Here is a 27030-nt window from a genome sequence, read left to right on the forward strand (position 1 = left end):
CATGAAAAAAACTACGTTTTTAAAAAATTTCATTTAAAATGATGGTGTGTGTGTGGGCTTCACATAATTTTTCGGGTTCTGAAAAACGACAAAAAAATTTTCCGAACATGCTGCATTTTTTAACGACATTTTAAATGTTGTTGTTTTTCGGGTTGTAAAAAATGATCGTGTGTGGGCTAAAACGACGTTAAAAACCTGCGCATGCTCAGAAGCAAGTTATGAGACGGGAGCGCTCGTTCTGGTAAAACTACCGTTTGTAATGGAGTAAGCACATTCATCACGCTGTAACAGACAGAAAAGCGTGAATCATCTTTTACTAACAGGAAATCAGCTAAAGCAGCCCCAATGGTGGCGTCATCCGCATGGAACTTCCCCTTTATAGTGCCGTTGTACGTCACCGTGCTTTGCTATAGCATTTTTTAAAAACGATATTGTGTAGGCAACGTCGTTTTAATGATGAAGTTGGAAAAAAAATCTTTTTTTTCATGTCGAAAAATGATAGCGTGTGTACGCGGCATAAAGATTTGTGGGTTTTTGGTGCCTGGCGGTAAAAGGAACATTATAAAGGATAGTTTGTAGTGGTAAATGAGGGCAAATAAGGTCTCCCATGTATTGTTTTTTTATTCCAGGTTTTCAAAGAGTGAGCCTCGATGGGATTGCTATCTGGAGCAAAGCACTTTTTACTAAAGTTTTCTTGGATGCATTCATTTGCATATCTAGTATAACTTTTATCAGAAATGGTCATCGCTACAAACAAAAGAATAGGCTTAAGCATCAATATGACCTATGTGTAGCAATGTAGCTCATGACAATAAAATGTCCTTGTGGATATAAGGTTGAGAGAAACAAAAATCTGGCCATATTTCTGACGATAGAGGCACGTCAATGTCCATGTTTATTTCATAGGACAGCATAATCCAAATGACTTCATAGTTGGACATAGTTCAGTGCTTGTTTTATTCTGTACAGTGTTTCAATTTCATAGATGACCTTGAATAGCATTGTTGACATTCTTAAATCCTTTTATTTATTTTAAAAAAATTTCTGCAGGGGTCACAGAAACGTAATTTATCCACTCCAGAGAATCCTCAGTCAAAACGAATCTCCTCCATAAATCGGAGCCCCCATCTTCTCTTCTCACCATCCAGCTTCTCACCAAGGTACAGTTCTTCAAAAACTCTCTACCCCCGATTCCCCCTTTCCCTTGAGTTTTGGGTTGTCCCACCCTGAAGCTCTTCTTCTTTTTTTTTTTTTTTTTTTTTCTACTGTAGTCTGATGTTTGAAACGCAGATTAAACAAATGCCCCAACAGGCAATGTGAAAATTCCGGTTTCACATATTCAGACACAGATGTTATCATTTTTTTTTTTTTTTAAAGGTTAACTTTTTATTGTTTTTTTTTTTTTTTTTTTTATAAACCTAACACGTAATAGTTACCGTACACAGGCATATAATCATAGTGCAATATGTTAATCAGGTATACAGTTGAATAGTACACAGAAAACATCAGCGCACAGCATAGTTTACTCTAGTCAGGGCGTAGGCACTGTCAGTAATCGGACCATAATATCCCTATTACGAGTTGTACCCTAGGAGGCAGGTGGTATGGTACTATCTGAGGTAACCCAGGAGTTCCATATTTTGGAGAACTTCTTTGGACATCCTCTAGCTTCGTATGTTAACTTATATAGTGGTATTGCTTGGTTGGTAATGGTAAGCCAGAACTTTATAGTCGGTTATCGATTTTTTTTTTCTGCGAAAAACATCACTATGCGTATAAAGGATTGCACATTTTTGGACAATGCTTCATCGTCAACATATCCCAGCAGACATCTAAGATAATTACAAATGTTTGGTATCTCAGCTACAGAGCTGATGACGGCTGTAACATCCAACCAAAACCTCCTGATCGGAGCACATTCTCACATCAGATGGAAGAACGTGCCATCGGCCATTCCACATCGAGTCCACACAGGAGTGGATAATCTCTTTAGTCTATATAACACATATGGTGTAAAATATGATCTATACAGCAGTTTGGTCTGGATCACCTTATCCCTTGAGGAGATGACTGAGGGCACCTGGAGCGGAAGAATTTCACCCCAAATCTCCTCCGTCAGCTCAGGTATGTCTGTGCGCCATCTCTGTTCAATGGTGGTAAGCCTAGCGGTCATGGAGTGTAGTAGAGTCTTATAGTAAGAGGAAACTAGTTTGGTGTGGGAGGGATCCGTCAGTAAGTTTTCAAGTGGAGACGTACACATCTCTATATTTCGCAGCCCGAATTGTGCCGCAGCGGTATGTCGTATCTGTAGATATTGGAAGTAGGCCATGCGTGGGAGTCCAAAGTCTCTCTGGAATTCCTCAAACGAACGGAACGTATTGTCTATAAATAGGTGCGATATTGTTTTTACCCCTTTCTTAAACCAGTACCCCCGTCGGTTCTCTGATGAAATTCTGGTAGGCATGGGTTTCCCCATAGCGGGGCGTTGGGAGAATATTTAGTTGGGGTGCTGGGTGGTAATAGTTTAGAGATTTTAAAGATCTGCAAGGTCATGGTCAAAACATTTACCCCTTCCCTCCCCCTAAGCGACAGACGGTGTATGAGGTTCTGGAGAGATTTTTATGAGGTGAGGATGGCCGCCTCTAGAGCAGCAGCCGCATTGTTGGCCTCAGGATAAAACCACCAATAGGCATGCAGTTAGATGTTATCTGGTGGCTTTACAGCTTCCTGAATCACTTCTACTACAAAGCTTAACGGCTTACTGTAAAAAAGTAAACCACCTCCCAGCTACTATAGAGACCAGGAGTTTGTTTTCATCTCAGTGCTGCCACTAATGTAATTCTTCTGTCTATGTAAGTGAAAGGGTTAAATGTTATCATTTTATGTGATAGGTCGGCTTTTATGATTTTTAGAAGCACACGGTTAGCATACTTATTTAGACTACAACTTGTCTTATCTCCACAGTGCCACTCCCTCCCAGAAGTACAGCTCTCGAGGAAACCGTGGAGAAGTGGTGACATCTTATGGCGAGGTACAGGGAACATCATGGAGTGGTGGAAGTGGCAGAAACACCTTAGTAAAATGTATCGCATTACAAGAGGAGTCTCTGATTAAACCGTATAAATACATGTTCCAGAAGCTAAATGACATCCGGGATGGTAAGAGGAATAGGGCTTTCTGCACAGAACTCGCATTCACTAATACAAGTCCAGAATTGCTACTTGCTTATCATTAGGGTCATTCAGAGTCCCAAAGCAGTGTTATGTAGTGTCCTATATAATAGTTCAGCAGATGCTTAATGTGATCAAACTCTTTGAACACTCGCGATATGTATGGGCTTTTTGCTGTATAGCATAAAAGGTGCGAATTCGCCTAAAAATAAAACCAGCTCTCAATCTCCTACCTTTTTCAGGGAATCCTGAAACTTTATTACAAAAAGTATTGAAATGTCTGCCTTTACACGTAAATCAACTTGAATGGCATCCCAGTCTTATGCCGCATACACACAGTCGTTTTTTGTGATGGAAAAAAACGTCATTTTTTATCATGGGGAAAAAAAAACGACGTTTTTCAAACATTTTAAAAAACGATGTAGCATACACCCCATCGTTTTTTCAACAAGCTCTAGCAAAGCGCGGTTATGTTCAGCACGTACGATGGCACTCTGTTCCATTCAAGCTTGCGTCATAACTTGCTTCTGAGCATGCGCGGGTTTAAAAACGTTGTTTCAGAAAAACGACATAAAAAATTGAAGCATGCTCGAATTATTATTTTTTTTTTTTTTTTTTTTCAGAAGACCTAAAACAACGTTTTCCCCACACATGGTCATTTTAAATGACGTTTTTAAAAAATTTAGTTTTTTTTCATCACAAAAAACGACCGTGTGTACGCAGCATTAGTCCGTAGGGTTCAATATTGAGTTGGTCCACCCTTTGTAACTATAACCGCTTTAACTGTTCTGGGAAGGTTGTCCACAAGGTTTGGGAATGTTTCTGCTCCATAGGGGAGAGTGCAAGGTCCGATCAGGTCCGCCTGTAAAACTGACAGACGGACCTGATCAGACAGCCTGTGTAAAAGGGGCCTTAGATGTATCAACAACTACATAAATATAAATATGTAAAGTAAGGCGCTATTACTATACTTGTGCATACAAACTTAACAGATGTGAGAAACCTATTTGTAACACGGTGAAAAAACATAAATCTATACAACAAACCGTTTCATAGATCAAAATCTATATAAGTTTGCACTATTTCAGCAGATAACTCCTGTGCAATTCACCATTATGTATGTATGTGTGTGTGTGTGTGTGTGTAAGTATTCACACCCTTTAAAATGTTTCACATTTTGTCATGTTACAACCAAAAATGTAAATGTATTTATTGAGATTTTAATGTGATAGACAAACACAAAGGGTTTAGACATTAATGGCTGTGTGTTGAGTTATTTTGAGGGGACATCAAATTTACACTGTTATACAAGCTGCACACTCACTACTTTACATTCAGCATAAAAATATGTGGGTGTGCTCACTTTTGTGAGATACTGTGTGTGTGTATATATGTATGTGTGTGTATATATATATATATATATATATATATATGTGAGAGAGAGAGAGAGAGAGAGAGAGATAGAGAGAGAGATAGAGAGAGAGATAGAGATAGAGATAGAGATAGAGATAGAGATAGAGATAGAGATAGAGATAGAGATAGAGATAGAGATAGAGATAGAGATAGAGATAGAGATAGAGATAGAGAGATATTATGGGTAGGTGGAGATCTACCTGGACAACGAGAAAGATCATGGGTCCCTGGGGTGCGGTGCACTTCCTTTTTTTTTTTATAAATAGAAGTTAACCAGCAAGCCCCCGATAAAAAGTAAGACCAAAGTCGGCATGGAGTAAACATTGAAAATATAAAACTGTCACTGTAAAAATACAAATGTAGCCTACTTTAAAAAGTTAACTTCTGCCAGAAACCTGACATTCACTTTCATTCACAATGACTGTGGAGTAATTGGTCACCCTCTCAACATCTGGTACTGCAGGCGGACTTGCTTGATTAGTTTCAGGCCTGGCTTTCTGCTCTGAGTTCTGACCACTGTAAGTATCAGTTAAGTCAGTAGTAGTAGGTAGGGCAGTGTACAGGGAAAAGTAGGGACGGGGGGATTGGGTCAGCAGAGCATTGTACAGGGAGCTCAGGATGGCCAGGCACAGGAAGGTCAGAAAGGCATGGTATTGGGAAGTAACTGGGACATGCCACTGGGGGCCCCGGGTGGCATGCCACTGGGGGCCCCGGGTGGCATGCCACTGGGGGCCCCGGGTGGCACACCACTGGGGGGGCTCAGGATGACAAAAAAACTGTTACCCAATGCAGAGATGCAGCTACAGTGGCAGATCTAACTGTGCTTGTGCTGAACCCAGCCAGCCCTCCTCTCTCATCCATCCGCGTGATTTCACCCATAAGCGCCTTGGAATGGACTGAGCAGGAGGGAGAGGACAGCACAATGTACTCCAGCTTAGGTGCCTTCTGAAAGAGCCAAACCCCAGCTGCTGTCATCCGTGGCAGATGCTTTCCTAGCTGGCTTTTGACAGGTTTCGATTATATCAGCAAGGAAGATGAAGTGAATTCGGAATATAATATGCCCTAGTGTACAGCTCCTCCCACGCATCCAAACGGTAATCATAAATCCAAAAATCATAGATCGATAGTGCAGCACGTTTATTAAAATACACCAAATAAAATCAAGGCAGTCAAATGCACTTTTATTTTTTTTATTGATACCGGCACCAGCACAAACAGCTTTTATTAACTGCTTTCTGGCCCGCCACTCTCCAAAGGGGTTCGGCGTGCGTTCCACTTACTCCAGACGTGATGTCACCGACAATCCAGAAGTATCAACAGTGACCCGATCTTAATGTATTTCACCAATAGGCATTAACAGGAAGTCCGGTCGCTGCCATTTTACTGTCTAATATACCCCACACTGAAATGTGATTGGACAATTCCCCATTACCATTCCTAGTTGCCAGAATTAATTCAAAAATAGGGCGCAAACCAGACTGACTCCTTTACATTTTAATACACTGATTTTAGTGGGTAATCCATATTGTGTAAATTCTATAGTGTTGTGTGTTTTCTAGGGCCTTTTGTGCACAAATATACAATGTATCAAATGCATCAGACTTTTACATAAAATTGCATATATAAAATACATCAAGCTCTTACAAAATAGCCTATCTATATAGAAAAATAAAAATGGAAAAAAGTATTATAAAGCTTCTGATCTTTTCTTTAAAGGGTCACTGAAGGAATTTTTTTTTTTTTTTTTGCTGAAATGACTGTTTACAGGGTATAGAGACATAAAAGTTAACTGATTCCTTTTAAAAATGATTACAAATAGATAAAAAATCAATCATATAATGTTCCTGTAGGTTAGTTTCAATTTTAAACTGTTTTCATGTTCCTGTGAACTAGAGAGACACACAGAACAAAAACAAACAAATACAGGGCAGTGTTTTGTTTTTAAAATGAATCTGATTGGTTCTGTTAAGTTTTAGACACACAGTAATGACAGCTTAGACCTACAGTGAGCTCCCAGTACCATGGTTATAAGGAAAAAGACAACCAGGAAGTGTGGAGATCAGAGAAGAATTACAGCCACTTCAAAGCAAAAACGAACAATAAGGACATGAAACCAGTACTGCAGTAAGGTAAAGGAAGCTATTTAGCTAAAAAAAATAAAATTCCTTTAGTGATCCTTTAACTGAATTTGACATTGAGAACTCGGAGCTGCCATCTAGTGTTGATTTATGCACATTACACCCTAACGATGGTAAATCATTTAATCCCACCCTTATATATATATATATATATATAGTCCTTCATATTTAAACTGTTTTATAAGACTAATAAATATCCTCTCTATTAAGAAGCTATATTGAGTACTTAAAAATCATTAAGGAAACTATTTAAATCTCTATTTTGAGATCTGCTGCACTGAGCGTGTCTAACTGGTAGAGCCACTTGGTCTCATTTTGAGAAGTATGCTTACGCATATCACTACCCCTCCAGTATGTATGTACTCTATTCCATAGAAACTAAGTTTAGTGGGATCTTTATGCATTAAATGCTTAGTTTCTATCAAATAGATTGAGCCCCTTCTGAAGGATCTGAAGTAGACTTCAATAAAGATTTACCACAGGACATAAAAAATCTTATTTTGCTTCATGTAAGGATGGGGGATTTCATCCTCGCAAGTATGGTGTGGGTTACATCCTGGCTTTTCTCTAGCTTCTAGTTAAATCCAGGACTGGCATTGAGTGTGATCCAGGATCAGTTTTCAGTCATGGTGGTCATTATTTTTATTTTTTTCTGAGACCTATTGTTTCAAATCTCTTGGTGCATCGCTTTGTGCAAAGGTGCACATGTATTTTTCCACCAGTTCGATTTGGGACATCAACTTGATACTTTAATGCAGAGATTGTTTTTGTTTGTTCCCATCCGGGATATTCTGTTTGTTCCTTCTGCAACGGAAGGTTACTCTGGTTGTCACTAGTTCGAATTGCAGAGTTTATGAATTGGCTGTGCTTCCTGTACAGAACCAGTTTTAGTGTTTCACCATGACAAGGTGGTTTTATGGTCTCAGTCGTCCTTTGTACTTAGTGTCCTGGGATGTATGATGAAGAAAACAAGATTTTTGGTTTACCTGTAAAATTATTTTCTTTGGAGTACATCACAGGGAACCCATCCTCATGCCTTTGTGGTTTATGGCTTGCTGCAAAAACTGAAGCCTTGCCCAACGCAGAGGGGTTATGCCTGGGAGAGAATTTTCTCTTTTTTTTTTTTTTTTGCCAGTGTCCAGTCACTGGAAGGTGGCAGCATAACCCTATTATAATAGAGATGAAGATATCCTGTGCCCTCTGATGTACTCCAAGAAAAGGATTTTACAGGTAAACCAAATTTTTTTTTTTTATTTCAGTAACAATTATTTGATAAGGAAAAATACGACAATACATCTCTGGAGATTCATTAGTTATGTCAGGAAGTATTTTTTTTGTGGTGGGTAGCCAATGTTCGCCCCCCTCATTGCTCTTTATTTTTTTTTTCTCGCTAGTTGTAAACAGTAAAATTGAAGAGCTTGGTGAAGCACTGAAGAATCATTACCACATTGAAGAATTCACTTCAGTATCTTTTCCAGCTCAGGTAAGTCTAATGTAAATGTATATATACTAGGGCCGAAACAACGAATCGATTATGAAATTAATCGATTACAATTTTCATAATCGATTAATCGGCCAGTAACATAATGGTGTTAAAAAAAACAAAAATTAGCCCTTTATAGTACAAATCACTACTGTAAATGTTACTTTCACTGTACCACAGTAAAAAAAATTAACCCCTTACAGTAGCGATTATTTGCTCTTTTTGTACTTATTTTTTTTTTTTTAACCCCCATTATGTTACTAAACATCTCAGGCCTGGGTTCAAACCTCTGTTTTTTTGTGCTTTTTGCAGAAACACACTACAGTTAATTTACATGTTTTCCTATGGGACACGTTCACATAGCGTATTCGCGTATTTGGAAAGGGCAAGGACTTTTTAACGCAAAACGGTGCTATTTTTATTTTTTTTTGGTTCAATATACTTCAATGGAGAACCTTTTTTTTTAAGCCTTTTATCTGATTAATCGAAACAATAATCGGCCAACTAATCGATTATGAAAATAATCGTTAGTTGCAGCCCTAATATATACATACAGCTCTTCAGAAAATATCAAACGCTACAAAAACAGTAAAATTTTGCGGTGGACTAACACCTGTAAAGAATTATGTTCACATTATGTAGTTAGCTGGGCCCTGATGAAAACTTAATCGCAAGGATACCCTGTTCTCTTCCTGTCTTTGAACTTCTGGCACTGCAAGGTGTTAATAGTGTCAGGTCTTCTGTTAAAAACTTCCTTAACTGCTTGCCGAACAGCCGCCGCAGTTATACGGCGGCAGGTCGGCTCTGCTGGGCGAGATCACGTAGCTAGACATCATCTCGCTGAGCAGCCAATAGGGGCGCTCGCCCCTGACGTGCGTGCCCGGCGGGCGTGATCACCCGCGATCGCTCGTTTCAGAGCGAGAACCGGGAGCTGTGGTGTGTAAACACACAGCTCCTGGTTCTGTCAGGGGGAGAAATGCCTGATTGTCTGTTCATACAATGTATGAACAGCGATCAGTCTTTTCCCCATGTCAGTCCACCCCACCCTTCAGTTAGAACACACCCAGGGAACATACTTAACCCCTTCCCCGCTCCCTAGTGTTAACCCCTTCCTTGCCAGTGGCAATTTTATAGTAATCAATGCATTTTTATAGCACTGATCGCTATAAAAATGGCAATGGTCCCAAAAATGTGTCAAAAGTGTCCGCCATAATGTCGCAGTACCAATAAAAATCGCTGATCGCCGCCATTACTAGTAAAAAAAAAATATTAATAAAAATGCCATAAATCTATCCCCTATTTTATAAACGCTATAACTTTTGCGCAAACCAATCAATAAACGCTTATTGCGTTTTTTTTTTTTAAACCTAAAAACCGCAGAGGTGATCAAATACCACCAAAAGAAAGCTCTATGTATGGGGGGAAAAAAGGACGGCAATTTTGTTTGGGAGCCACGTCGCACGCAATTGTCAGTCAAAGCGACGCAGTGCCGAATCGCAAAAAGTGGCCTGGTCTTTGACCAGCAATATGGTCAGGGGCTTAAGTGGTAAAGAGGACACTGTTCTTGTATTTAGAAACGTTGTTTCATTGCTTCCACTACCTGTAACAGGATCTGTGAATGGAAAAGAGTCAATCACAGGTTTCTCTTCTTTCATTGCTTCCACTGCCTGTAACAGGATCTGCGAAGGGAGAAGAGAAACCTGTGACTCTGACTCTCTTCCATTCACAGATCCTGTTACAGGTAGTGGAAGCAATGAAAGAACATTTCGCAATCGAGGAGATAGGACGGAGAGTGGGTCCTCATCGGGAACTTTTACAGAAGACCTGAAACTCTAAAACCTCTGCAGCTCTGAAAGTTCAGAGAAGAGGATGGGGGCATCCCTGCACAGAAGATTTCTACAGAATCTAGCTGCTGCCTGTAAGACGTTCGACATACTTCATTACAGGTAAGTTGGCTCACTAAAGCAAATAAATATATAATATTTGTATTTTTTTTTTTTATGGTTAGGTCGGCTTAAAAAGTTTACCCCGAAACTTGGCTGCTTTTCTATTCGCTAAAGCTCAGTAAATTTTAAAGCGGAAGTAAAGTCTTCCTCTTTAATTGTACCTACAGGTAAAGCCTATAATAAATCTTACCTGTAGGTACTGTAAATATCTCCTAAACTTGCACCGTTTAGGAGATACTCACGATATACGCTGCCGCCGACCTCATCGGCTCATGCGCACTGAAGAAAATGCCCACTCATGCCGTTTCTTCAGGGCCTGTGCTGTGACCGGCATCTCCGGCCAAATCGTAGCACTGGAGCCCACAAACCCGGAAGTAACTTTGGAAAAGATGTTGACCGTGTGTGCAGTGCACGGGCGGCACTGCAGGGCTTTGTTCTGAGGTAAGTATTTCATAATGAGCTTGTGTCTTGCAGGGTTTTTTTTCGGGGAGGGGGGCAAGCCAAGTTCACATGAATATCCCCTTTGAATTTAGCCTTAAATCATCCTAATTTGATAGGTGTGTAGACAAGTGGCCGATCAACCACATGCCTAACCAATTAGGACAAAGTGTCTGTGTCCTCCTAGATGTACATAGGCTGCCTTCATGCAGCAAATGAAGATGCAAAAATAAATGGTCGATTCGTGTTATACGGGAGAGAAATGGTAAGGTGTCCCAAGGTAGTAAGAAAAACACCTCAGTCTTACCACATCCCTAAACTAGAACTGTCTGTGTACACCACAAGTGGTGTGTTTTCCTCGACGGGACTTTAAATTGGAAGACTGGGTTTGTTAATGACAAAAAATTGTTCAAGAGGGTACCCTCCTAATGTTTGTATTTTTGGTCTGGGCCAGTAACTCATCATGTAAAGATAAAATCTGAGTAGGACAGCCCTGGCGAATGCACCAACAAAGATAGAGATGTGTGTGTGTGTGTGTGTGTGTGTGTGTGTGTGTGTGTGTGTGTGTGTATAATAATATATAAAATATTATTATTGATTTGGTTTTTTACAAAGGTACTACTGCTATGTAATTTAAGAAAAATGCCATGTACAATAAAATTGTCATTTAAAAATGGATACCTGCTTTGTTCCTATGTTAGGAGACGGTGACAGTGCTTGGACAGATTGCTTGCGACAGTAATGGGAAGTTGAACTCAAAGTCGGTCATTCTGGAAGGTGACAGAGAGTACTCATCGGGAATGTATGTCCCAGTGGACTTGTCAGACCTAAAGGAATATTCACTTTTTCCTGGCCAGGTGACTGGGTTATTGTAATTTTCTGAAAAGCACTATTCTTTCTATGTAAATTAACTAAGAATAATCAAGCTGTGAATAATACGGGCTGGGTTGTATGTTGTTTGTATATAAAAGAAATAAAAAGATGATTTGATAAAAAAAAATAATAATAATCAAGCTGTAATTGATGTATAAACGCATATATGCGGTCTCTCGGTGGGTGGGCATTAACGTATATGTGGCCCTATGTAAACACATTACTGTGCTGAGTGCACTCACCCGGGTACCGGAAAGCTCCCAATGCATACTTGTGATTGGGAGCTTTTTGATCATGTGACCGCTGTGAATGTCAATCACAGTGGTCACATGGCCAGAATTTTTAAAGGAAGTGTGCATGTTTGATTAGCAATGTGACCTTGCAGTGCTGCAGTCCTGGATTCTTTTACCACCCAGAAAATATCTGTATGGAATATGTTTACCTGTGTTTGAGACACACAGAACACACAACTGTAGAATTGAACTAAGGACTAGTGAGTTGGGCTTTAAAGGCACACGGTACAAGTAGTATGAAAAACTAGAAAAGATTTTTTATTATTGGTATAGAAATATCTTAAAAACGGTTAGATATAAAATCACCAATGAAATGAAATTAAATTAATAACTGGTTCCACACACAAGGTTCACATTCATTATATGATTTTAACATAGAAAGCCTAAATAGAAAGCATAATCATAAAGTAGGTTATATCACAAGTGACCAGGTGGTTATCCAGAGGAACAGGAGGGCTTGCTCAACATGTTGCACGCTTTGGGATTAGCGCTTCCTCAGGAGCATAGATATCTCATTCTAATAAAACATATACAAGAAACAACATCAGTCTACAGGTATATGTACATCAAAAAATAAGAAGATTAAGGAAACAATAAAAATTATTACATCAAAAAATACATATAAATACAAAATGCAACAAAGGTTGCATGATACACAACGGAATAGAAAGTTGTATATATATTGTCTTCATACGCCGATGTGTGATAAAGCAGCAGGACGGTGGACCATAAAGCTCCCAAAGGAGGAAACCCACAAAGAAAAGGAAAGGGAAAGAAAGTCAGAAAAGGGAAAGAAATCATCAATATACAAAGATTTTCATGTTGAAGGTGTATAGTGTATAGTATAGTGCAACATACATTCCCCGCCCTCGTCACTCCCCAGTATGGGGAGGTTGCGTCACGTAGGCCTCCGCGCACACGCACAATGCCGTTTGGCGCGCACACCCTCTACATGTCTGACTAGTCAGTCAGGGTCCCGCGCATGTGCAGTTTTATCGCTATACGCTAGGCCAGCGTAGATGATGTCACCACGGGTGCGACTCGGACGTCGGGAAGCATGTGGCGACCCCTCACCCCATTTATGACCAGCCCTTTCTAAGGGGACTATTTATAGACCTGGTGACTCGCCATTCACTGTACTGGCGTCACCTGAAAACCAGGGATACACTTAGCTACACACCTTATTGGAGCACTAAGGTAAGACACTATTATTGGATGTACAAGCTATAGTAACCAATTTGCTATAGATACGCAGCCTTTCTGCGTATTATTTTTTAATCACTATCCTTACCTTATCTTGTATTCATAGGACTCTAATGCCACTACCTGTTATCCTTCCCATGTATATGGATTGAAGCCATTCAGGTTGGCAATCGTTGAGGCAGATTTACCCATCTGCTCATTCGTGTCCGGCCCATTGTACCGTGTGTACAGCTCATTTTGTGAATATATCCCTGGAATAGGTTTTTTGTCTATTGCTTACCAGCAACTTATTGCCATACTATCATATGCAACTTTGTTTTTCATTTTATGGTAAGCCCTCTTTCTTACTTGTAACTTTAATTCCTTGGTTCTGGCTCTACCAAATTATGTGACTCTATACCGGTACATTGGAAATTGCTATTTACACTTTTATAATGATATCTACAGATATTACTCCCCTAACTGGTTGAAGCAACATTCCTTTGTGAATTACAACCAACGATAGGCCAACAAGAGACCGTTCGTTGATTACCACCAACGCGGGGTACCTTTTGTAAGTTATACATAGACTCTTTCAAGTCAATGCTGGATATTCCAATACCAACCTTGTAGGTTTTATTTCTTTCCTTTCCCTTTTCTGACTTTCTTTCCCTTTCCTTTTCTTTGTGGGTTTCCTCCTTCCTCCTTTGGGAGCTTTATGGTCCACCGTCCTGCTGCTTTATCACACATCTGCGTATGAAGACAATATATATAAAACTTTCTATTCCGTTGTGTATCATGCAACCTTTGTTGCATTTTGTATTTATATGTATTTTTTTGATGTAATAATTTTTATTATGAAGGATGGGGGGTGCAATGGCGCTTACTAATTAAAATTAAAATAACTAATAAAATAATTAATAAAAACCAATGTTCAGCCAATCAATAAGTGAAATTCCAAATTTGTATCACTCCAAATGAGACCCACACACCATAAATATAGTATGGATGATGATGAGAGTGAATAAATGATGAGTGATTACCTAAGGAGGTAAACAGATGTACCACCAGGGGCACCGTACTGGTCAAAATGTATGAACAATATCTATATAAATAACATAGACATGATCACTATGACAAAACGTTCATAGGAAAATAAATAAGAAATAAATGTAAAAATGCTGCATCAATAAGAGTGCATAGTGCAAAATATGAAAAATATTCAAGTGAACCACAGTCTTTGCAAAAAATACAAAAAAACTGTCCGATAAATGTGCATAAAGTGCAAAAATTATAAATAATATATAAAAAAATATATATATGAAGTGCAAAAAATAGCAGTGAAAGTAAATCTGCAATTAAGATCGATTAAAACACAGTGATGTGAATACAAAACATGCATAAAGTGTCCAGTGCATAAATGTGCAAAATCGGCAGATCCAAACTGACTGCAGGAATGAATAATAAACGTTTCAAACAATAATTTTCAAAGTGTGAAGAAATAATCAAATGATAGTCCACAGATGATAACTTCAATATGTGATGATGAGCACACGTGCTTGTGGAATAATACCAAAGGATCCCGCAGTGCAGAAAATGAAGTAATTGTTCTTACAAGCCTCTTACCTCCCAGAGGCTTAGTTAAAGCCTATAACAATGCTGACACAGCAAGGAGTATATCTCCCATAGAAAATCAGCAACTTCAATCCCGCACTCCGAACGCACCACAGGTCCCAGCGATGGCACTCGGATAAAGAACAGGGAAGCCTCCACGGCATAAAATCTTTGACAATTTATTAGTAAATAACACAAAATTCACTCACAAACATAGGATCAAACATCAGGCATGAAGCAGTAAGAGTGTATCGTAACACAGGATGTCTCCGCTCTGCGGCCGCGAGCGGATGACGTCACCACCAGCTCTCCTAGGTCCTCACGCGTATCGAGACACCGCACGTCTCTTAATCGTAGGATAGAGAGCTGCTGGTGTACAGGTGATTTATATAGTGTTGCGCTGACAGGTCAAAAATGACACCAAGACAGCGATAGGCAAATAATACTTAAAACAGTGGCATATTCTGAACAAATGTTTCCTAAATTAAAAAATAAATGCTTTTATGATAATACTTTAAAATCATATCCAGGCTCCCTCTGGTGGTGGAAAACAGGTACAGCCCTGAAAAATGGAATTCCACACACAGGCTAAGAACATAAGAATGTCTAAACGCCCCCTGGTGAGCGCTAAAGAGAACATATATGCAAGCAAATGAATAAAATGGTAAAAAGATATACCATAATTAATTAGTAAACTATACCCCATAATAATTAAAATGGGTAATATTGCGTTTCCAAAGGGACCATAAAAATGGTGAAATGAGGAAAGTAGGCGATACTCAATGGTCAGGAGAAGGATGTAAATAGGTAATTCAAGGGGAGATAAATAATATTAATTTCCTAATGATTAAAATATATCAATATTCATAAAATAATTAAAAATATTTAAAAATTTAATTTAAAAGCTATACCTCAAAATAACTTTTAAATAATTAAAATATATAAAAGACGGAAGGGTGTTAAAAATTGGATATAAAGCAGTTAAGATCAAATTCAACATTATGCCCCTGGGGCTTCAAAGTGCACAATTCGTGTATCCAGCGGGATTCTGCCTGACTGATCTTCTGTACTTTATTATCCCCCCTCCAATGGGGTTTGTCTTTCTCTATGGCCCATACCATCAACGAGGAGGGATCTCGACCATGGCATAGGTCATAGTGGCGGGAAAGGCTATGTTTAGGGAACCCATTTTTTTTATATTTTGAATGTGCTCCCGCAGTCTTTTCCGAAGTTTCCATTTTGTTCTTCCCACGTATTGAATTTTGCATGGGCATTCTAAAAGGTAAACAACCCCTTCCGTCTCACAAGAAATAAAATCTTTTATCTTGTATTCTTTACCAGTAAAACAGGATTTAAAAGTTTCTTTTTTCTTTTTACTTTCCTTGGTATGTTTGCATGTAAAACATCTTTTGCATGGGTAATACCCCTTTTCGTTAAAGAATGAGAGACTTTTTTTCTCCGGAGGATCCAATACATTTTTGGCAATCATATCCCTAAGAGTCGGGGCTCTTCTATATGTAAATATTGGTTTTTCAGGGAGTATCGATGCCAGATGTCGATCAGCTTTTACAATGTGCCAGTATTTCTTACAGATGGTTTCAATCTGTTTATGTTGCACGCTGTAATCCATTATTAATGGTACTCCCCCAATAAAAGAATTCGTTTTTGTAGAGTCTTGAATTAACAAGTTTCTTTCAAGCGTAGCAACATCCTGTATTTTCTTTTCAATGAAGTCTTGTTTGTAGCCCTTTTCTACAAATCTTTTACCGATAAAGTCGGCCTGTTTCAGGAAAACATCTGTCTTGGTGCAGTTCCTCCTTAGTCTCAGGAGTTGTCCCTTGGGTATGTTGTCTAACCAGGGAGTATGGTGACAGCTATCTAGTGGTAGATAGCTGTTCCTGTCTACCGTTTTAAAGTGCGTTTGTGTCACCAGTTTAGCTCCTTCTTTAATGATTTCTAAATCAAGAAAATGGATGTTTTCTTCGCTTATTTCCCAAGTTAATTTTATGTTTTTCTCATTGGAATTTAAATAAAAACCGAAGTCAATAAGACTCTCCCTGTCTCCTGACCAGATAATTAAAATGTCATCAATAAATCTTTTGTATAAGAGTAACTGATGCGGTTTCCTGTTATATAGAACATCAGATTCCCATATATAAATTTGCCACACTGGGCGCATACTTTGCGCCCATAGCAATGCCACAAATTTGCTTGTAGTAATCATTCCCATACCAGAAGTAATTGTGATCCAAACTATATTCAAGACACTTGCAAATAAACTTTTTTTGTGAATTGTTTAGATCACTCAGGCCATTCAGTGCCCAATTGGTGGCTTGTATAGCTTCGTTATGATTAATAATTGTATAAAACGAATATACATCAGCTGTGGCTAAGAAAATAGGGCCCTCATCCAGTGCAATGGTATCCAATAACTGAATTAGATGTTTTGTATCTCTAAGATAAGATTCAGTTTTCTTAACAAGAGGTTGCAGGAACCAATCGATATATTCCCCTATTCTTGCTCCTACGGAATTTATGCCATTAACAATTGGCCTTCCTGGGGGCTCTTCTCTTGATTTGTGAATCTTCGGGAGCGTGTATAAGACAGGAATCTTACATCCCACAGGTTGTAAATATTTCCCTTCTTTTTTATTTAGTAGGCCTTTCTTCGTTCCTCCTTTTATAAGACTTGCTAGGTCATCTTTGTAGCGGACTATAGGGTTCCCTGGTAATTTCAAATATGTAGTGCTGTCACCCAATTGTCGCTCAATCTCCCTCATGTAGGCTACTTTCGATTGGATGACAATAGCTCCACCCTTATCCGCTTGTCTCACCACCACATCTTTTCTTTCTTCGAGTTTTCTTATGCCGCTTGAAAGAAACTTGTTAATTCAAGACTCTACAAAAACAAATTATTTTATTGGGGGAGTACTATTAATAATGGATTACAGCGTGCAACATAAACAGATTGAAACCATCTGTAAGAAATACTGGCACATTGTAAAAGCTGATCGGCATCGATACTCCCTGAAAAACCAATATTTACATATAGAAGAGCCCCGACTCTTAGGGATATGATTGCCAAAAATGTATTGGATCCTCCGGAGAAAAAAAAGTCTCTCATTCTTTAACGAAAAGGGGTATTACCCATGCAAAAGATGTTTTACATGCAAACATACCAAGGAAAGTAAAAAGAAAAAAAACTTTTAAATCCGGTTTTACTGGTAAAGAATACAAGATAAAAGATTTTATTTCTTGTGAGACGGAAGGGGTTGTTTACCTTTTTAGAATGCCCATGCAAAATTCAATACGTGGGAAGAACAAAAAGGAAACTTCGGAAAAGACTGCGGGAGCACATTCAAAATATAAAAAATGGGTTCCCTAAACATAGCCTTTCCCGCCACTATGACCTATGCCATGGTCGAGATCCCTCCTCGTTGATGGTATGGGCCATAGAGAAAGACAAACCCCATTGGAGGGGGGATAATAAAGTACAGAAGATCAGTCAGGCAGAATCCCGCTGGATACACGAATTGTGCACTTTGAAGCCCCAGGGGCATAATGTTGAATTTGATCTTAACTGCTTTATATCCAATTTTTAACACCCTTCCGTCTTTTATATATTTTAATTATTTAAAAGTTATTTTGAGGTATAGCTTTTAAATTAAATTTTTAAATATTTTTAATTATTTTATGAATATTGATATATTTTAATCATTAGGAAATTAATATTATTTATCTCCCCTTGAATTACCTATTTACATCCTTCTCCTGACCATTGAGTATCGCCTACTTTCCTCATTTCACTATTTTTATGGTCCCTTTGGAAACGCAATATTACCCATTTTAATTATTATGGGGTATAGTTTACTAATTAATTATTAATTGGTATATCTTTTTACCATTTTATTCATTTGCTCGCATATATGTTCTCTTTAGCGCTCACCAGGGGGCGTTTAGACATTCTTATGTTCTTAGCCTGTGTGTGGAATTCCATTTTTCAGGGCTGTACCTGTTTTCCACCACCAGAGGGAGCCTGGATATGATTTTAAAGTATTATCATAAAAGCATTTATTTTTTAATTTAGGAAACATTTGTTCAGAATATGCCACTGTTTTAAGTATTATTTGCCTATCGCTGTCTTGGTGTCATTTTTGACCTGTCAGCGCAACACTATATAAATCACCTGTACACCAGCAGCTCTCTATCCTACGATTAAGAGACGTGCGGTGTCTCGATACGCGTGAGGACCTAGGAGAGCTGGTGGTGACGTCATCCGCTCGCGGCCGCAGAGCGGAGACATCCTGTGTTACGATACACTCTTACTGCTTCATGCCTGATGTTTGATCCTATGTTTGTGAGTGAATTTTGTGTTATTTACTAATAAATTGTCAAAGATTTTATGCCGTGGAGGCTTCCCTGTTCTTTATCTGAGTGCCATCGCTGGGACCTGTGGTGCGTTCGGAGTGCGGGATTGGAGTTGCTGATTTTCTATGGGAGATATACTCCTTGCTGTGTCAGCATTGTTATAGGCTTTAACTAAGCCTCTGGGAGGTAAGAGGCTTGTAAGAACAATTACTTCATTTTCTGCACTGTGGGATCCTTTGGTATTATTCCACAAGCACGTGTGCTCATCATCACATATTGAAGTTATCATCTGTGGACTATCATTTGATTATTTCTTCACACTTTGAAAATTATTGTTTGAAACGTTTATTATTCATTCCTGCAGTCAGTTTGGATCTGCCGATTTTGCACATTTATGCACTGGACACTTTATGCATGTTTTGTATTCACATCACTGTGTTTTAATCGATCTTAATTGCAGATTTACTTTCACTGCTATTTTTTGCACTTCATATATATTTTTTTTATATATTATTTATAATTTTTGCACTTTATGCACATTTATCGGACAGTTTTGTTGTATTTTTTGCAAAGACTGTGGTTCACTTGAATATTTTTCATATTTTGCACTATGCACTCTTATTGATGCAGCATTTTTACATTTATTTCTTATTTATTTTCCTATGAACGTTTTGTCATAGTGATCATGTCTATGTTATTTATATAGATATTGTTCATACATTTTGACCAGTACGGTGCCCCTGGTGGTACATCTGTTTACCTCCTTAGGTAATCACTCATCATTTATTCACTCTCATCATCATCCATACTATATTTATGGTGTGTGGGTCTCATTTGGAGTGATACAAATTTGGAATTTCACATATTGATTGGCTGAACATTGGTTTTTATTAATTATTTTATTAGTTATTTTAATTAGTAAGTGCCATTGCACCCCCCATCCTTCATATTCTGTTAGTGTGTGAACACTTTTTAGCTGTGGCTGCTGCTTATTAGTTTTTAGTTTATTTATTATCATATTTAGCCCTTATTCTATGGTTAGATTGGTTTTTGCGCATTAGTGCCCCCCACTTTTAATAATTTTTATTGTTTCCTTAATCTTCTTATTTTTTGATGTACATATACCTGTAGACTGATGTTGTTTCTTGTATATGTTTTATTAGAATGAGATATCTATGCTCCTGAGGAAGCGTTAATCCCAAAGCGTGCAACATGTTGAGCAAGCCCTGTTCCTCTGGATAACCACCTGGTCACTTGTGATATAACCTACTTTATGATTATGCTTTCTATTTAAGCTTTCTATGTTAGAATCCATATAATGAATGTGAACCTTGTGTGTGGAACCAGTTATTAATTTAATTTCATTTGTGATTTTATATCTATAACTGTTTTTACGATATTTCTATACCAATAATAAAAAATATTTTCTAGTTTTTCATACCGTGTGCCTTTAAAGCCCAACTCACTAGTCCTTAGTTCAATTCTACATTATCGGGGCGGTGGCACACCTAACACTGGTGCATCCGTAGTATCGCCCTACGATTGATGTACATGAAATTAGGTCCCTTTCCTCTCAGAACACACAACTGGCATGAAATGTTATTCTAATACACAAAATATGAACTGAACATTCTCCATGGTTTCATGCTTGGAGACGGTGTACAATGCAGCAAGTAGTCAGATACTGGGACTGCTATGAACAGCCCGTCATTTCATGACAAGCTAAAAGCCTGTCATTTCATGAGTGTCTTGCAGGATAACTTCATGTCTCAATTGGTGGATTCTCCAACTAGAAAGAATGCATTGCTAGATTTATGAACGATCCAAGTCAGATCTCGGATGTGGCAGTACAGGACAACTTGGCATCTAGCGATCACAGGATGATCGTATTTAGCGTAAATCGTAGGAAAAGGAGGCATGAGGGTAGCACAAACAAAAAACAAAATCCCCTTGTGGTGCTGCAACAATATGAAGCGAGACACAGTGCAATCTGTGAAAATAAGTATACAATACCCAGTGCAGCCGCCAACCACTGGAGAATGGGCACAGAAACACAAAAACAAAAGAAGCAGCGCTCAATGAGTAAAGTAATTGAACTTTATAGTCTAAATTGAGAAATAACAATTATTGTGTGTGCCAATACCTTTGTTTCTTATTTTAGACTATAAAGTTCAATTACTTTACTCATTGAGCGCTGCTTCTTTTGTTTTTATGAGGGTAGCACAAGAACTCTAAATTCCAAAAGAGCCAACTTTCCTAAACTGTGCTCAATACTACGAGACATCAATTGGGACCTAATTCTAGAAACATTGTACACCAAGGGAAAAATAGGAATGTTTTAGGAACATCTTAAACACCGGTATCACACAGTGCATTCCTATGGGAAATAAATATAGAAGAGTGAAGGTTAAACTTGGGTGGCTAAGCCATTTTCTCATTAGAGAGAGAAAAGTGGCCTTTATAAAATATAAAGTGGAGGGGTGTCATCTCTTACCATCATCGTCTTTTATGTTTATTTAGCCTTTTTACTGTTAATATATTTAAAGAATTTCTTGGTCTTTCTTTTTTACTTTCCTTTGCTATGTGTCTCTCGCAGTTTTTTTTTTTTTTTTTAGCCACCCTGATTGCGTTCTTACACTTATAATTGCATTCTTTGTAGTGTTGGAATGCTGACAATGCAGTCCAAGCACGTCCAAAGGGTAGTGATAAATAACGTGTACTCAGATTGGTCTAGTGGTAAGTGGAGTACCACAAGGTTCTGTCTTGGGACCAATTCTGTTTAATTTATTTATAAATCGTATAGAGGATAGGATAAATAGCTCAATCTCAGTTTTTGCGAACGATACAAAATGAAGCAGGGCAATAACTATATATAGAAATTTTACTGAAGGACCTGAACAAAATAATGGGGTGAACAACTACATGGCAAATTTGGCATGGCAAAAATGGTTTAATGTGGAGAAATGTAAAATGATGCACTTGGGGGTTAAGAACATAAACACAAACTACTCAAGAGGGGGAGATCCTCTGGGGAAATCAAGGATGGAGAAAGATCTGGGGGTCCTAGTGGAAGATAGACTGTGCAATAGCATGCAATATCCAGCTGCAGCTACTAATGTGGGCAGAATATTGGCATGCCTAAAAAAGGGGATATACGCCTGAGATAAAACTATAATCTTGCCACTTTATAAAACTCTGGTCCGGCCACGTGGAGTATTCTGTCCAGTTCTGGTCACCAGGCCTCAGAAGGGATATGCTGTAGCTGAAGAGACTACAAATAGGGCAACTAAATGAATAAGGGGGATGGAGGACCTCAAATACGAGGAGCGACTACAAGCACTAAATGTATTCTTGCTGGAGAAAAAATGCTTGAGAGGAGATACAATGGCGATTTACAAATGCCTCAATGGTGACCCCAGCATAGGAAAATAAGCTATCGTATTTTTCACGCCATAAGAAGCACCCCCCCCTACAAAAAATGGGGGGAAATGTCTTATAAGCGAATATAGAACAGACCGCCTCTGTCGTGTTTGAATACCGGGCCTGCCACTCGGCTCCTCAGCTGTGAGTTGCTTGTTCCAGAAAGCCTGCTTCTCCCTCTATCATGACCGGAGGGGCTTGTGAGTCTGTGAAAGAGTGAGGCAGAGTGAGCTCTCTGTCCCGTCCCCTCCCCACCTTCTCTAGTCAGCAGCACGAGCCGAGCACGGAAATCAAAGACGCACAGAGTCGGGCTGTGTGTGCGTTCTATATACTCACCCGTCTTCTTCCTCTCACATTGGTCTGCCTTCAAGATCTCCCTGTAAAGGTGCAGTGGTATATGTCAGCCTTGATGCGAACCATCAACCAAGGAGGGAAAAAAAGTTGCGCTGCTCCAGGAAGAAACAGATGTAATTTTGTCTTGGGCAGAGCTTAATGTACTGGCAATCTCTGCTGTGCACGAAAGATTTCTGGCAGATTTTCTCAGCTGCTACCAGCTAAAACTGAAGGAATGGGCCCTTTTCTCAGAGATGTTTACAGAGCTTTGTCTGCGATAGGGGCTCCAGATGGGGATCTCTTGGTGTACAGATTCACAAGAAACTGGACAAGCTTGTTTTCCATACCAGGGATCCTCTGGTGATTGCACTAGTTACTCCCTGGGATCAGTTTTCTCTGATCTATGCTTTCCCTCCACTTCAGGTCTTCACCTTGGCTTGGCCAAGAACATGGTATGCAGACATAGACCTCTTGGCACCCAAGCTGTGGGCTCTTGCAGATTGACTGTACCTGGTGTCTTGAGTTCCAAAACTCCATCCTGCTTTACGGTTTCTAGCTTTGACTGTGTGGCTGTTGAAGCCTAGGTCCTGAGACATGGGGATGTTTGAATCTGTGACCTGAAGCTTTTTGTTCAGGGTGGTACTCTGCTTGCTTCTCCTGTGCGACCCTATCTTTATCACTGTGGGACCTTAACTTTATCTTGTCAGCCTTTCGTTTGAATCTCTCCAAGTGATTCACTTGATGCTTTTTACACACAAGATTGTCTCTTTGGGGCCATTACCTCGGCTCACTGGATCTTGGAGTTGGCTGCACCAAGTTGTTGTTGGGGCCTTTTAATCCTCTTTCTTTCCTATGGTAATTTTCCTTTTGTCTTACTCCCTAAGCTTCAAAAGAGAAGCGATTCGCACTTTTTAATGATGATCTAGCTGTCTACCTTTATCTGTAGTCTACAGCTTGGTTTCAACAGTCTGATTCCCTGCTTGTTTTGCCTGAAGGACCTTGTAAGAGGCTGCTTCCAAATCCACTATTTCTAGCTTATTTCTCAGACCTATGGGCAGAGGTGTATTTCGGTTTTGTGCTGCCCTAGGCCTGACTAAACTTGCACACCCCCTAATTTAAATATGACCCACCCCTTCCTGTCAAAGCCACACCCCTTCTTCTTTTAAGACCCACCCTGTCATCTTCATGGGAAGAGGACAGAGGGATGCCGCGGGAGAAGGACAGAGGCCAGAATACAGCACTGCCTATGGGATCAAGGTTGAAGTTCCTCCTTTCTTGGCCAAGGCCCATTCCACTAGAGCAGGGGTCCTCAAACTACGGCCCACGGAGGACATTTAACCGGCCCACCCCACCCTGACATGCACGGCAGGTTGTAACACAGCGGTCCCGCTGTGTCACGGAGCTCACAGTGTTAACATTTCGGGCACGCTGTGATAAATGTCCCACCCTCCTCCTGACCTAGACTAGCTCGTGTGATAGAGCCAGTGTTCTGTCTATCACACAAGCTGGTCTAGGAGGAGGAGGGCGGGACTTTTATCACAGCGTGCCCGAACTCTTAACACTGTGAGCTTCGTGACACAGCAGCAGTAAGGAGTAAGGCTGTGAGGGGCTTACAATGGTGATGTGGGGGGGGGGGCTTGCGATGGTGAGTGGGGTTGCAATGAGGGGCTGATAAAGATGTAATGATGGTGGGGGGGGGGCTTGCAATGAGGGGCTTGCGATAGTGAGGGGGGTTGCAATGAGGGGCTGATGATGGTAAGGGGGGAGGCTTGCAATGAGGGGCTTGCGATGGTGAGGGGGGTTGCAAAGAGGGGCTGATGATGATGATGTAATGATGGTGTGCTTGCAATGATCTTGATCGGCTTGCAATCAGGGGCTTACAATGATGATGGCGAGGGGGGGCTTGCAATGAGGGGCTGATGGTGAGGTGGGGGGGACTTGCAATGATCATGATCGATTTGCAATTAATGATTGTGAGGGGGGGCTTGCAATGAGGGGCTTACAATGATGATGGTGAAGGGGGGGGGGGTTGCAATGATCGTGAGCATAGGAATTTGTTCATAGTTTTTTTTTTTTTTATAGTCCAGCCCTCTAACGGTCTGAGGGACAGTGAACCGGCCCCCTGTTTAAAAAGTTTGAAGACCCCTGCACTAGAGTGTCGGTGCTTCTTGGGACATTCAGCATCAAGCTTCTGTTGAAGTTTGTAAAGCTGCTAGCTGGCCTTCTCTTTACATGTTTATGAAGTTCTATCAGGTTGATGTTTTTGCCTGTGCAGATACCAGTTTTGGATGAAGGGTTCCCCCTTTTATGTTTTAGGGATTTGGACTTGTTGGTCTTGTTGTGTTGCCCTCTTTTGATTCATTGATTTGGGACATTGTACTAATGACTATAAACTCCTCTGTGTCCTAACGTATGATTAGGAAATTAAAGTAAAATGCATTTGTTGGAGTAAATCGCAGGACAAAGACATCCCTTTCCTTTGGCATGTGTACCTCCATTGCTTATCACGAAACCAAGGCTGAGCTGGGAGGGGTTATTCTTTGGAGGGTCCTGCTTTTTCTTTTTTTTTTCCTGAGTAGTGTCTGTTCACCTTAAGTTGGCAGCATAATCCATGTAATAATGACCATTAAAGTGGTTCTAAAGGCGGATGTTTTTTTTTACCTTAAAGCATTTTATGTTCCCCAGCCCCATTTAAACCCCATCTCAATCCAGCGATGTTCATGAGAGCAGAGTCTCTCCCATGTCTGTCTCTTCATTGACTCATACAGCAGCGGGACCCAATGGGTCCTGCTGTCAATCACAGCCAATGAGGAGAGGACGGGGCCAAGCCACGCTCAGTGTGTGAATGGACAATGTAGTCACAGGAGCGTGACTCAGGAGCGAGCCTGCTCGGGGGCACCCTCGGCAAGCGGCTTGCTATTGGGGGCACACTTGGCAGGGGGGAGGAGCCAGGACCGCCGGTAGGGGGACCCAAAAAGAAGAGGTTCGGGGCTGCTAGCAGGTAAGAATAAGTTGTTTGTTAAGAAAAAATTAATCCGAGCCTTTGCAACCACTTTAACTCCTCTGTCCTGTAATGCATTCCAAGAAAAAGAATTTAACAGGTAAACTAAAAATCCTAATGTTTACATAAGTAGTCTTCTTTGTGCTATATTAACAGGAACCTGCTGTAAAAAATGAGGCTGCCATTGCTTACCATTGCTTCTCTAAATGCAATTTGCCTGGCTCTCATATAGTCGTTGGCTTCAGTATTTACTGAATCACTAACCTGGAACAAATATAGAGATAAGGAATTATTCAGTTTTTCGGTTCTGGGCCTGTGATTCAAAAAGTATTAATACCAGACAGCTAGGCAGAAAACGGGTTTGGAGGCTGGCAACAGCAGCCCCCCTGTACTTCTCTTATGACAGCTTCACTTTATGAAGCGAAAGCCACATGGCCTCTGACATCAATTTTCTCATTGTGGATAGGAACTATCCACATTGAGAAAATTGAATAAAAAAGGCTAAACAATTAGATTAAGGCTAGATAAATAGATATTTATGAATTTTACATAGAACCAAAAATATAGGCTTAATATTGCTCACCACTTTCAGCCATTATCTATCAAGTGTGCATAAAAAAAAAAAAATTCCCCTCTAGCTGTATTTACACAAGAACACACTGCTTTATTTCCTACTAGCTGCACTTTCATTGAGCAAGTCCACACAATGGTTATCTAGGTTCATGTACTCATGTGTTCATGTAAACCCCAAAACAAACATTTTATATATTGATGCAAACCAATTTTTAGATAAGGTGGTTGTTCAATTCATTTTCACTGTCACCTGCTGATCCTTTAACAGACCAATCTGTGCCGCAAAATAAGCAGTTAAAAGGTTGGGACAAACCATTTAACCCTTACAGGGGAGCTTTCAATGGTCAGCTTTTATTCACTGATGTGATTTTTTTTTTTTAACTGCTTAAATGTGTTGGCTGGAGTTCAGCTGCATCTAACACTATCCTCTTCCCAGATTGACAAAGGTGTCTCTGTTGCTCCTCCAGCGATAAGTAAAGAAAATGAATGCAGCCACCACTTTTAAACGCCTTTCTCTTGTTTCAGGTTGTGGTTATGGAAGGTACCAACAGCAGTGGTAGAAAATTTGTTGCTTCCAAGCTTTATGAGGTAAGAAAAAAAGTCTAATGTAAAAATTCCTTAGGAAAACCAAAGGAAAACACTGCGCTAATACGTGATAATAAAATGATAAGTGACAAAAGCAGCTAGTACCTATTGCTCATAATACCCAAAGCAAAAAAACGTACATACAAAAGAAGGTACAGCGCTGATGTAAATGAAATAAATTGTGAATGAACCAGATAAAT

The 27030-nt window shown here is 39.7% G+C and overlaps 1 protein-coding gene across 2 annotated transcripts in view; it reads left to right on the forward strand.

Annotated features, from left to right (window-relative positions):
* POLA2 (DNA polymerase alpha 2, accessory subunit) overlaps positions 1–27030 on the forward strand; it is a 134065-nt gene that overhangs the window by 33265 nt on the left and 73770 nt on the right. For both annotated transcript variants that reach the window (XM_040328640.1, XM_040328639.1), the window contains exons 6-10: positions 1051–1160; positions 2965–3158; positions 8116–8204; positions 11290–11445; positions 26771–26833. In XM_040328640.1, the coding sequence (XP_040184574.1) occupies positions 1051–1160; positions 2965–3158; positions 8116–8204; positions 11290–11445; positions 26771–26833 (612 nt within the window). The remainder of the gene's footprint in view (positions 1–1050; positions 1161–2964; positions 3159–8115; positions 8205–11289; positions 11446–26770; positions 26834–27030) is intronic.

Source organism: Rana temporaria, chromosome 11 (genome assembly GCF_905171775.1).
Source record: "Rana temporaria chromosome 11, aRanTem1.1, whole genome shotgun sequence".
Taxonomy (NCBI): Eukaryota; Metazoa; Chordata; class Amphibia; order Anura; family Ranidae; genus Rana; species Rana temporaria.